Source organism: Polypterus senegalus, chromosome 13 (genome assembly GCF_016835505.1).
Source record: "Polypterus senegalus isolate Bchr_013 chromosome 13, ASM1683550v1, whole genome shotgun sequence".
In the NCBI taxonomy this organism is placed as follows: domain Eukaryota; kingdom Metazoa; phylum Chordata; class Cladistia; order Polypteriformes; family Polypteridae; genus Polypterus; species Polypterus senegalus.
In genome coordinates, this window is record NC_053166.1 from 140,719,035 (window position 1) to 140,731,346 (window position 12,312).

The 12,312-nt window shown below is 35.9% G+C and overlaps 1 protein-coding gene across 1 annotated transcript in view; it reads left to right on the top strand.

Moving 5' to 3' along the window:
* The window catches only part of LOC120542657, a 61,169-nt gene extending 50,786 nt beyond the window's left edge, over window positions 1-10,383 (top strand). Inside the window, exons 31-38 of the mRNA XM_039775258.1 lie at window positions 1,246-1,372; window positions 1,801-1,982; window positions 2,714-2,869; window positions 4,843-4,979; window positions 5,579-5,715; window positions 7,172-7,266; window positions 8,263-8,452; window positions 9,678-10,383. Of these exons, the coding sequence (XP_039631192.1) occupies window positions 1,246-1,372; window positions 1,801-1,982; window positions 2,714-2,869; window positions 4,843-4,979; window positions 5,579-5,715; window positions 7,172-7,266; window positions 8,263-8,452; window positions 9,678-9,766 (1,113 nt within the window). The 3' untranslated portion in view covers window positions 9,767-10,383. The remainder of the gene's footprint in view (window positions 1-1,245; window positions 1,373-1,800; window positions 1,983-2,713; window positions 2,870-4,842; window positions 4,980-5,578; window positions 5,716-7,171; window positions 7,267-8,262; window positions 8,453-9,677) is intronic.
* The last annotated feature ends 1,929 nt before the right edge of the window (window positions 10,384-12,312 follow it).

Sequence of the window (12,312 nt, forward strand, 5' to 3'; positions counted from 1 at the left end):
TCTCCTCTGCACATGTCCAAATCAATGCAATCTCGTCTCTTTGGCTTTGTCTCCCAACAGTCCAATCTGAGCTGACCCTCTAATGCACTAACTAATTCCTAATCCTGTTGATCACACCCAAATAATGTAATCTTAATAATTACAAAAATTAGGAACTTTAAGTTTTACTGTATATTCTCAATTTCATAGCACTGGAAAAACAACATGTACACCATTTACTGTACACATTTTTATTTGGGTGTTTCCTTCAAATAAAATATATATTTAACGAACATTGACCATATGTGATGTACAGTGCTATGACATGTGAGTAAGCTAACTGAACAATGCTGTTTTTGTTGTCTTCCTCCTATTGGACCTAGCGCCATGCACATTAAGTCACATCAACAGTTCACAGAGTACATTCTTTGTTTATATCATCTTAAGTAGTTTATGTCAGTAATCACCTATTCTTCCCAAATTCCTCCTCTTGAGATCCCTTGAGATAAAGTATATAGATTATTTTATTATTCTAGTACTGTACATTAAAAACATGTCAGCTTGCATGCATTCAAAAGTAGTTTGAATTTGATTTTTTTGTCCTATGCTAACTCAATGTGTTTTGAACCTATTCTAAGAGGAGTACTCTGTAAGAATTACGTGAGTTCATTTGAATATATTCTAGTAAGTGTCTAAAATTATATGTGTGACCTCCACCTGAGCTTCTCTTTACAAGACATGGCTTAAATTTTCTACATACACAATGATGCTAATCGGAGAAGCAGGAGGGCAAATATTTTGCAAGTCTACTGTTTTACATTTCTTTTTTGCATCAAAAATAAAGGAAAAGGGGAGCAAGACTTGCATTATTGGGGAGGTCAAATCCTTGCCACATTTGTAAAGTAGATTGGGTACTTGTGCTGCACATGTTTCAGTGAACCTTGCAAAGAAAAATTTTTAGGAGAATGTTAATCATGATATGAGACAAAAGTGGATAAAAGGTGTCATGTTTAGGACTTGTTGGGTTCATTCTTCTCTGTCACTGTTCACACCAATGTTAACAAAAGCAAAACAATGATTTATTGAAGACTATGTTCTAGTTGAAGCCATGTCTATATTAATAAAGGTACATATCCTACAAAAAGTACAGTTTTAACCACATTAAACTACATTTGTTAGAGTAAAAAATACAACGACTGAGTATATGTTATTCAAGCCTTTAACTGAACTGCAATTTTCCTCTACTGAAATATAATGTTTCAACAGTCGGACATTGTTACCTTTCTTGGAACTTTCCTGCCACAACTGAAAAGCAACAAAGTGAGCAATTCATTGATCGTTGGCCTTTTCCAGAATATCTTTTCTACATCTCCAAGAGCAAGACGTGGTGCAGGTAAGAAACTTCACTTCAAGAGGTTTTGGTCACTATTGTTGTGGTACTTTGCACTCAAGGTCCTCATATGCCTCAAGACTATAAAAGAATTTTCAAATCAAACAACTTATTCTGCAACCCCCCAGTCTGAGAAGCACTGTAATAAATACAATACACATGTATTCACAATTGTTATATCCCTGAATCTATTGGTGTAAGTGCCAATGTTCCTGTACCGTTTGCCAGAAGAGAGGAGTGAGAAAAAAATGCTTTACAGAATGGTTGTGGTCTTAATTTATACTGTCTGCCTTCCTAAGGCAGCAAGTGTTGTATATGTCTAGAACAGATATCAGTAATTAATAATGCAGCAAAAAAGACAAATATATTTCATACAGAACATAATATTGTTAATTGCCACAAGATTAATAATGTCTCCTTTTGTTTCAAAGGTTGTACAGTGGGGAATATAACACTCAGCATAATTAACTCAGCATCATTCCCAGCCTCATATGACTCTACCCAATTCTCTTATTGTTTGGACCCCCAAACAGTGCAAAACAACTTGGCAGCTCTAGCCAGTGCTGTTCTTGTTCCAAGTTATCAGCTAATCGTTTACAACAGTTTAAAGCAGGTAAAGTAAAAATCTGTCCTGCAATTTTATGTTCTTGATAAAAGATTTCTCTTGATCCAGTATTATTTAGTAAAGCAAAAAAGAATGAAGAATTTATGTTTTTTTCTTAAGTATAAAAAGTAATTTCACTGCATTTTTTTAAACTGTGAACAAAAGGACTTTTTTGTATCCTGCAGATGAATAGATCTGTATGACAGATAGTACTGCTGCCCTATCGCTCCAGCATCCAGGCTTTGAATCCTGCTTTTTAATCACCATCTGGGTGGAGTGTGAATGCCTTTTCTGTTTCTTTGTGGGATTTCCTTTGGATACTCCAGTTTTTCTCTAACATCCCTAAAGACTTGTGTGTTAAGTTAAATGACACTTCTAAGTTAGCCCAGTATGAGTGTGTGTGTGTGAATGAGCTCTGCGATGAACTGGTGAGCTATGTAGGGTTGATTCCTGCCTTCTGTATGGGATAAATACTGACTCATGCAAAGCTTAGGTTAAGTATGTAAGAGAATGTTATGATACATATGAGGATGTAGATTGTATCTGAGAATGAATACTGTACTACCTTGAAAAAAATGTAATTTGAAACAGAGTATAATCTGCATATATCCTAATTTTTTTATGTCTACATGTTCAAAAAGCCAGCTTTCTCCAGATTCACCGAATATGTAATAGTTATTTGTAGTAATCTAGTACTGACTGACTTCAGATAAAATAGATTAATCTGTTGTTATTTCCAGGCATATCCCTCTGGAATTCCTGAAAGTCAGCTCCAGCTTCTTCGCTCTATCGCAAGACAGGCACCTGTAACTGACATCAATACATGGAATATCACTTCACAGGATACTCTGACTGCTTTACTAAATCCTGCTGATGGTGCATGGAATGCTTCACAGGTAATATTTGTTTATAGAAATAATGTGTAAAGTTTACATTACTGAATTTAGACAAGCGTCAGCACTTTTTTTTTTTCACAAGAAGAACATAAGAAGTAAGACTAATGAGAGGAGGCTATTCAGTTCTTCAAGCTCATTTAGTTAGTTAATAGCTAAGATGTCCCAATATCAGATGTGGCGGACAGCTGGGGCTCATGCCCAGCCAGAAAACCCAGAGAGTGGAAGGACCGAGAGAGGATCAGTAACTCCCCTGGAACACGAGAGGGAAGCCACTCTGGTGGGTGTTGGGGCCACGGGAACAGAGCTTGGAAACTCAACCCTGTTGGGGCCCGTGGCCTCCACCAGGGTGAGCCTGGATGGTTCCAGAGCCAGGGACTGCAGTACTTCCGCCACACCAGGAAGTGCTGCCGGAACAGGAACCAGCTACATCTGGAGTGCTTCCGGATGCCCATGCAGCACTTCCGCCACACCAGAAAGTGCTGCAGGAAGACCATCAACGAGTACCTGGAGCACATCCGGGTACAATATAAAAGTGTTTTTTACATCACTTGAGTTGGAATCTGCTCTCTAAAGCTAATGTCACATAACACAACCTCTAGTCATGGGATGTATCAGATTTGCCAACACCCATATCAGTTTAAACAACTGAAAATCATTGGTAATGTCACATTAGTAATCACATGCCAACTGTCCAGTACAGCCCTTTTTCTGACAACCAATAGTGTGCTGCCTGATAAAGCTGGCATTGTACGAAGGGTTAAGAGCCACAGCGAATTCAGCAGCAAACGTTTTGTTCTCATTTTGTCATGGTACGTAAAACACAGAACAGATGGACGAGCTTTGCTTCTGTTTATTAGTTCCAAAGCCTCCACCTTCTTTATTCCTCGTCACTACTTTTTATGAATTGTACTTTCTGAACATTCATTGGTTGACATCTGTCATGCACACAGAGCCTGCCCCACGACTAAAGATAAAATCAAACCAGTCTGACTTTATCAGAGCAAATCGCAGACTAGTTGTACGGAGTTGCTGGCTATATCTCATTATGAGACTGGCCTTCATGGGCGCACACTACTGTCTCTCTGCATTTTGGTGGCCTGGCGGACTCCAGTCACTGAATCTCTGGACTGCTTCCTTACTAGACTAAGCCACAGTGATTGTGATGGAATCTGTTCTCCTGCATTGATCTCTTTACCCTGAATATTATTATTCACATATCATGTCTTTCCTAAAAGATGTATAGCAACTGAGGTTATATTCCTTTTGATCACTCTTATTTAACCATAATTTTGTAATTCCTCCAGTATAATAGTGTCAAGCCATGTTTTGTATTTGTAATAAATTCTTTTCAAAATAGAATGCAATACATTTTGTCCTTCAATAAGGATGATTTTTATTCACAGCATGCGTATTCTGTATTAGCTAATTGACATAAGGCTATGTTTTTTCACAAAGGTTTCACAAAAGTTTTTAACTTATATAAGAAATACATCACACTACAGATGGTAAAAAAAAGATATATCATTCCAGCACAGTTTACAGTTGAAGACAAGTATATCAATTATTTATCCATTTTGTTACTTGCATAAAATGTATTGCTTCTAAACAAGCTCAGATGGCACTCTGAACTTTTTCTGCTCTCTTTTGTGTTGTAAACTGAACAATTTTTATTTCGGTGTTAAATGTTGCAGTCGCTATAGAAATTCCACTACAAAATTCTCTGCTCAAATTTGAACAGCATTTTTGCTAAGCCTCTTGTTTTGTACCGCTCATATATGTCCACAATACCTCTGCTTACCAAGGCACGCACTAAAATATGCATTAATATTTATCTGCTCTTTAACACAAATAAAAGCAAAAAATAAGATGTTCAGTTCCAGTTCACAAGTAAAACATTAAATCACAAGAACAATTACACCACTGGGTGAACCTTAACATGTTATATTTCTTGTATTTTCTTTTCATTCCCACAGAGTGGTGCCATAATTGCAAGGTATTTAAGTGTCAGCAACAATGCTCTGGATTCAACTGCAATTAATGCCATTGGTGGTAATAATCTGTGTTCTGCAACTGCCACTCAGCTTGCAGCCATCAGTTCCACAGAGATGCAGTAAGTACACTTTAATATTCAAAATCACAAAAGCCTACTTCACACTTTACATTATTAATTGGATTTGTTTTCATTTTTTTCCACATTTTCCATGTGTTTATTTGAGACTTTATGCATGAAATGAAAATATTTTGTGTTGTTTTCAACACTTGTGTGTTTTTCATTCTTGCTGCCATTTTTTAGACTCTGTATACTATTCTAATGGTGGTTGTCACCATGTAATGACAGGAGGTCACAATATGCAATATCAGTGGGTCAACAAAATAAATGACCGTGACACACACACCTCCTGGTGTCGGTAAATATTTTACTTATTGGTGTGTGCTTTGCTTATTTTTTTAACCTAAATACCTTTTGGATTTGGGTTTAGACTTTAGTTTGGCATAATGACTTTGTCTCTTCTTCTAGTTCCTTTATAAAAATTCACTTGCCTTTTCCATCGGGCATAACACCTTAAAGGAGCAAAGCTAGAACTAAAATTAAAGCAAGATATTTTACTGGTAATGCAGGATGCCATTTAGAAGCTTAACCTAAAAGAAAATTTAACTAAATAAGCCAGATACCAAAAAATCATAACAAAACACTTTTGTTTTTTGCAGAAAAGTGTCCCCTCCACTGGATGTTTCATCATGTCCAATCGCTCAAAAGCAGGCTTTGTACACTGTTTGTAAACAAGGCTTCAGTAATGCAACAAGTGGGCAACAGCAATACTATACATTGATAAAATCCTACCTTGGTAAGTAAAAGTAATTAAAGTACAGCATAGCTGGAGTCGCATTGCCAGAATCCTTAATAAGCCAAGTGTCATCTGTTCTCAATCACACAAAATTAACCAAAATGGTGAAACATGTATGACACTCCAAGGCACAGCATTTTGGGCTAAACCCAGCAGGTCTTTTTTTACTTCATATCAGCAAAAAGGAAAAAAAACTCTTATTGAAATAATTGCTATAATTTGATCAGATGGGTGGAGCCAAGTGTCAAATTGAAAAGAGCATGATGACTGATGCAGCTTGTATGTACTGTACTCTTTGATAGGTGGATATAAGAAAGTGCCACATAACTGCACAAACCCCAAAATTTAGGACCACTCTTTTAAACAACTGTTTTGCACATGGCCAAATTACATTTTGGAATATATTTCAATTATAGTGGGTTTATGCAGTGTCCACTTTAAGTAATTTCATGTTTTTCCCAGTTCAGGCTTGTTAAGAAAATGTGAGCTTTTATAATATCTATTCTAGAGCTGGTCATATTCTAGATATAATTTGTACACAAAATAACACTCTTAATAAATGATATGCCTTAAAAAAAAAAAATTAAATGTATTGTAAGCATCATATTTAGCCACTGATAGATGTTCAAATAAGATCCAGTGTCTTTCCTGGCACACAGTAAAGAAGAGGAGAGGTGGACATGGCCAGTAGTTGCCACCTTATGTTTCTGGGCCAAAAAGAAAATCATAAGGGAAGCCAAAATTAACCTCTTTGAAGAAGTGTCCTTTTTTCAAGTAGCAGTTGTAAAACAGAGCAAACCATAGGATTTTAAGAATGGAACCTGCATAAAGTGTCAGCTTTATATAATGTTTACTGTATATGGAGCCATTTAGACAGTATGTTGGATTATAACAATGGACCCATGGTTACATTTTTCAGGAAGCCAAAAGACTATAGAATATTGAACATATTTCTGAGAGGGTGACAGCTAGGGTTTCTTTGCATTTATTAAATCAACCATTTGTGTTATACTGTTTAGCCCTGCCATACGTTTAATTTTATATTATCATATTATAAAGAGCTTGTTTTCAGTAAACTTTTTTCAGGTTGGCTTAGAACAAAATCCTATATAATCTCAAGCATGCTCATATGCACACAGATACAGTATACAGCTGTAAGGAGTGAATGCTATTATATCAACTCTACTACCAAGAAAGCCATCGAATTAAATATACAAATGTAGTGAATGTATTAAACAAAGCAAATATATAAACATAGCAAAATGTTGTATTTCAAACTAAATTCATCTGATTTACATTTAATGAAGGATATTTTTTTCATTGGAATTTTGCATGCATTTTGAAAGTCTGTTTATTCGTGTTCAAGTGATGACAAACTGATTCAAAAGCTACTATGACTCTTGAAATTAGTTTTGCAAAAGTGACATTTCAGTGTTTAATTTTGCTCTTTTTTCAGGTGGAGCACCTTTAAATGATATCCTGCAGCTTGCTAATAATAATGTTAGCATGAGTATCCCAGTCTTTTCAAGTCTTGACCCAGCTGTTTTACAGGTAATTCTATTTTCATGTAAAGTATTAAGACACAGAATTTCTAAGCAAAAGTTGTCAACCTTTTTTATTGAAACAGTATAAGGGTAAAATAGTGACTAACCCTTCCATGGCCTGCTGTTTTGACCACTGCTAAAATAAAAAATACCACCTTTCTGCCCTTCTCTTCTTTATTCTTACTTCCTGCATGCTTCACTCTGTAGCTCCGATTACTTCCTTGAACCTGTTCCTCTCCATCCACCACTCTCACCACTATCCTTTCTTGTCACATCTTGTTTCTCCCCTGCTTTTCTTCCTTCTCCTTCTCAGTTGTCAGTGTGAATTCCTGCTTTTTCGACAGGGTAATTAAGTGACCCAGAAACTCTTCCAATGAACATGTGCTCCCTTAATATGTAGCTGGCACCAAACATTATTAAGTTTAACTACAGGTTGTCACAGTATACAATGTCTGGCTTATTCTGATAGCTCAAACAACACATTGAACACACTAAACACCTGGCTGAAAAACGTGTAAACGTATGTGTTTACAATGGATTTAACATGCTGACCAAAGTAATCCCAAAACACATTTTGTTTTACACTTGTAGCTGTCAAAGAATGTGCCAGTAATCTTCAATTTGAATGCAACTAACTGCAAACTGAAATTTGCAACTAAGTGCACCTGCCAAGCAGCCTTTATTATAGGCCAATAAACAGCACAAGAACAAGTTTTAGTATCTTGCTTTGTTTGTATACAAAAGCAATACAACTACCTATTAGTTAAGCACAACAGCAATATCCTGACACATTTTATGGAAGAAAAAGATAAATCTTTCTTCAAATACATATATAGAATAATACATTTAGATAAAACTGAATTTCAAACTAAATTTCTCTTTCGTTATTCCATCTATTCATTTTCTAAACCCACTTATTCATTCTTCTTTATGTGACCTCTTCTTCAGTATTCTACTCAAAAATTCTTAGAAGGCTGAAATATACACATTTTCACTTTTGCAGCAACTCAATGCATCAGTTGTTAAAAGTCTTCTTGGTAGCAACCTTGGTGGCCTGGCAACATTCCAGAATACTACAGCCATTCAAAACTGGATCCAAAGCAGAACCCAGGCAGAACTGGCCAGTCTTGGAATTGGTTTGACTGGAGGAAGCACAGGCAGCACTGCTAGTCCTAGCTCTTCTACAAGCAAAGGTTAGTTTTCATTATCTTTTGTACCTTCCTAAGCAGATATTGTGGCTAAGGTACAATATAAAACCCCATCACTGTGTCACAAAATCTTTCATCTCTCCAGCGGTGCAGATAAAACAGTAGTACTGCATAAAAAACTTTTTTTTTGTTCCTATATAAACATAAGACTTGTGAGTTCCCTCTTGATGTCACATCTAAATGTCCTTCCCTTGAACATTCAGATGAGACTAGATTATGACAAGGTACCAAATACAGAATCTTAGAAATGCAGTATTGCTGATGAGCTTGGAAATGTATGTGACAGATTTTAAATATCAAGTGTTGAAAGGAGATATACAAGTCAAATGCAGCTACAGCATAAACGTGGAAAGAATGATATTAAAAATAGTAAGAGAAAGAGCAGAACTGAGCTGACAATATTAAATTACAATATTACATCATTTTTGTTCTCTTCTAATACAATTTAGGGTTGCAGAGGCTGAAGCCTATCCCAGCAACAAAGGTAGCAATCTGTGAATGAGGACTGGACAATGTGTTTGAGCACATTGTAGGGTCCTCTTAAGTACACTGCTTTAATTTGGAACTAACCTAACCCACACATTTTAGTGAATGTGATAAGAAAACCAATGCAGACATGGAGAGAATGTGCAAACTGTACATGGACAATAACTGGGCAAGAGATTTGTACCATTAGTAACCGGATATGTAAGGCAGAGCGCTTACCACTACACCATCATACATTCTCATAATGTGAATAGCAGTACAAACGCATTTGCTCTTATTCTTTTAATACAATTATGTATATTAAAGTTTACGCTTCAAATCAAAGATTCACTCTTTCACCAAATCACATCAATCCCAAACATACTTGACAGCAAAAAAAAAATTCAACCTCTACACAAAAAGAAAAAAAAAAACAAAATAAATAGACAGCCCCACATACAATTGTTCTTTATATATGATAAAACATATGAGAAAGTTAAGCACAGGCCTAGTGTGCTTATCTTAGATTTATGTATGTTTTGAAATAAATATTCTGAACAGATCCTTTTCAAGAGAGAATGCTCTCTCAAAAGTCACTAAATAAAGGATCAGTTTGGAGATGATTCCGCACCTCAGATCAAGAGTGCCAAATCCCACCAATGAACACACTCATTAACGTGAAACTCAAAGCAGACCTAATTCCGCCCTCTGTGAATGGAACTAATTTTGCTTTCTTTTATTTTAGGTTGTCAAGGAACCAAGGAAGACAAACTCCTTCTGCTAGTGACTCTTCTATTCACTGCACTGATTGCCATTCAACAAAGATTTATTTAAAAGCTCATGTTTATAAACACATATCATCATTTGGTTTAAAATGATCAAGGCTTGTACAAATGTTGTAGTGCTCTTGTAATGTATAATGTAAAACACTTTACAGCTTGTGTGAATGATTGATTTATTCATTTCTCTAATAGCCTTGAAATTTTTGATTAGGTAACTGCTAAAGCTTTTGCTTCCTGTGTAATTATTTATAAGTACGATGATCATAAATCTTTTGCACTTCTGCTGCATGATAATGACTATTAAAAATATGAACTTTCTTGTGATATTTATAATATTACAACAAGGTGATACAATAACTAAACTAAACTTGAAAAATATATTAAGAGCAATGTATTGTAAGTCAACATACTGAGTGTCAGTAGGCCACAATGTACACGTCTTTGCCTACATGTGAAATATGTGACAAAAGCCTTCAAAACATTGTACTTCTTATATTTGTTTTTTGATGTGATTTACTTTAATTATTCAATTGTGAAATAAATAATATAGTTCAATACAATTTTCCTCGTTACTTTTCACAAAATGCTTTCTCATGTAACCTACATTCTATAATCCGTAGATAAATCAGCATAAAGATCTGTAATTAAATGTTCTGTTTCAGCTGCAAATACAGACTGATTTTTTTTTTGTCCCATGGGGATGTGATGGGAAAGGCAGTGAGGACCCAACGCACTGCGATCCTAGACTAAGCTAAATGCACTCGCTCTGCTGAACATTCCAGAACCCTGCCCTTCTAACTGTAGTCATTTCCCTAGACCCCAGTGAAATATAAATGCATACTTCTTGGCTTTGGGGGGCTGGGCTCCCACAAATTTTTTCTATTTGATTTACGTTTATCATCAATTGTCAATCATTTGAGCTGCTCACCTCAAAGGAACTCACCCCAGACCTAAATCAATCGACAATGAATCAAGCTGCCTAAATTTCAAGGGCAATCACCCCCAAAAGTCACCTTCTGGTCCACAAAAAGTTTTAGAACTTCACTCTGCACAATTTCTAGCTTTGCCTCTGCCTCTTCGTAACAAATTATCCAAAACAACAATTATTTTATAAGTGTTTTTTATATTGGGATTTACATTATTTTCTCATTTATAAGTATCTGAAAGTACAAGAGACCAAATATACGCATGGTGTCTGTGATGTGAGCATTATAGTTCTTCTACAGACCTATTCTTTGGAGCAACTCCAGAATCAGAGAAAGAGACCACTTCTCCATAAAAAGGAAAACTCAAAACCAAACCAATGCATAGAGTTAGGGCTAAGTCCATCTAGCCAGTGTTTTTCAGCCCACAAAACTTTCAAATCTTTCCCCACTAGTTAAATGGCATTTCATCTCCCAATAGCCATATGCCATTGCCTGGTTTAGTCTGACTCAAAGGTGTCAGCATTTTCAGTGATCTGCTCATGATGGGATAGCAGATTAAAACCGGATACAAATGTACTTGTAATTGGATTGTGATCATATCATCTAAACCACATTTGAACACAGATGGAAATTAATAACAGCCACTTTTTACACAAGGGAACATGCAAATGCATTTTTGTCCAGACACAACAATAAAAAGCTAATCTGAATGTTATGTGGAGAAGACATTTTAGATACTAATGCCAAGTCATGTGTACATAGTACAATGAAATATGTTCTTTCATGGTTTCTCAGAAAAGCTGCCAAATATACAATACAAGAAATAAATATATAAAAAATATAAAGTATTTAGCATACAACATAATGTATATATACACAATAAAAATAACAAGAATGTGTGCTACACATATGCACAGGAGTAAATATAATCTGGCTAAATTATACAGGAATACAAATCAGTAATAAAATGCATGTTGATGCTGATTATAAAGAGGGGCAATTTTCCATGTTACTCAATAGGTTGCACTTAACACCCTTTCTTCTTTTTATGGGTTTTGAGTGCCCATGGTGGTTCTTTGAAGCGTTTTTAGCCAAAGCCTGATCAGACTGTATAGATTTTTCTGGCAAAAAAAATACACCTAGTTCTGCAGGCTTTAAAGATTCTCATTTGAACGGAAGTTCGTTTCTATTGCTGCTTCTCTTAGATCAGTTGGTCAGGGCTAAACTTCTCAAAGAGATCCTGAATACACAGCTCTGAGCATCACTGGGTCACGAGCTTTTCCACTATGCTGAGGACACCTTACACTATAATAATAATTATACAATAAGAGTTTTCATAATATTTTACTACATACCTCTGATGATGTCCATTGCGGAGTCCATGTCGACTGTGCATTTTACATGAATAGCAGTGCAGCTAGGCTCTGACTTGTGGGTCCGGCACTCCGTTCCGCAGTCGCGAGGAGTTTAGCCAGTTGATTGCCTGTTGCGCGGTCGTACAGTCAATTCAGATGTTCTCCACTGACGCTCAGCGTCTTGTCTCTCCCCGATAGGATAGTGGCACACAAGAAAGAAAGAAAGAAAGAAAGAAAGAAAGAAAGAAGTGTAAGATCTATATTTTAGATAGTAGTTTGATTTAACACTTTTAAAGTATAGATATAAATAATTTTGT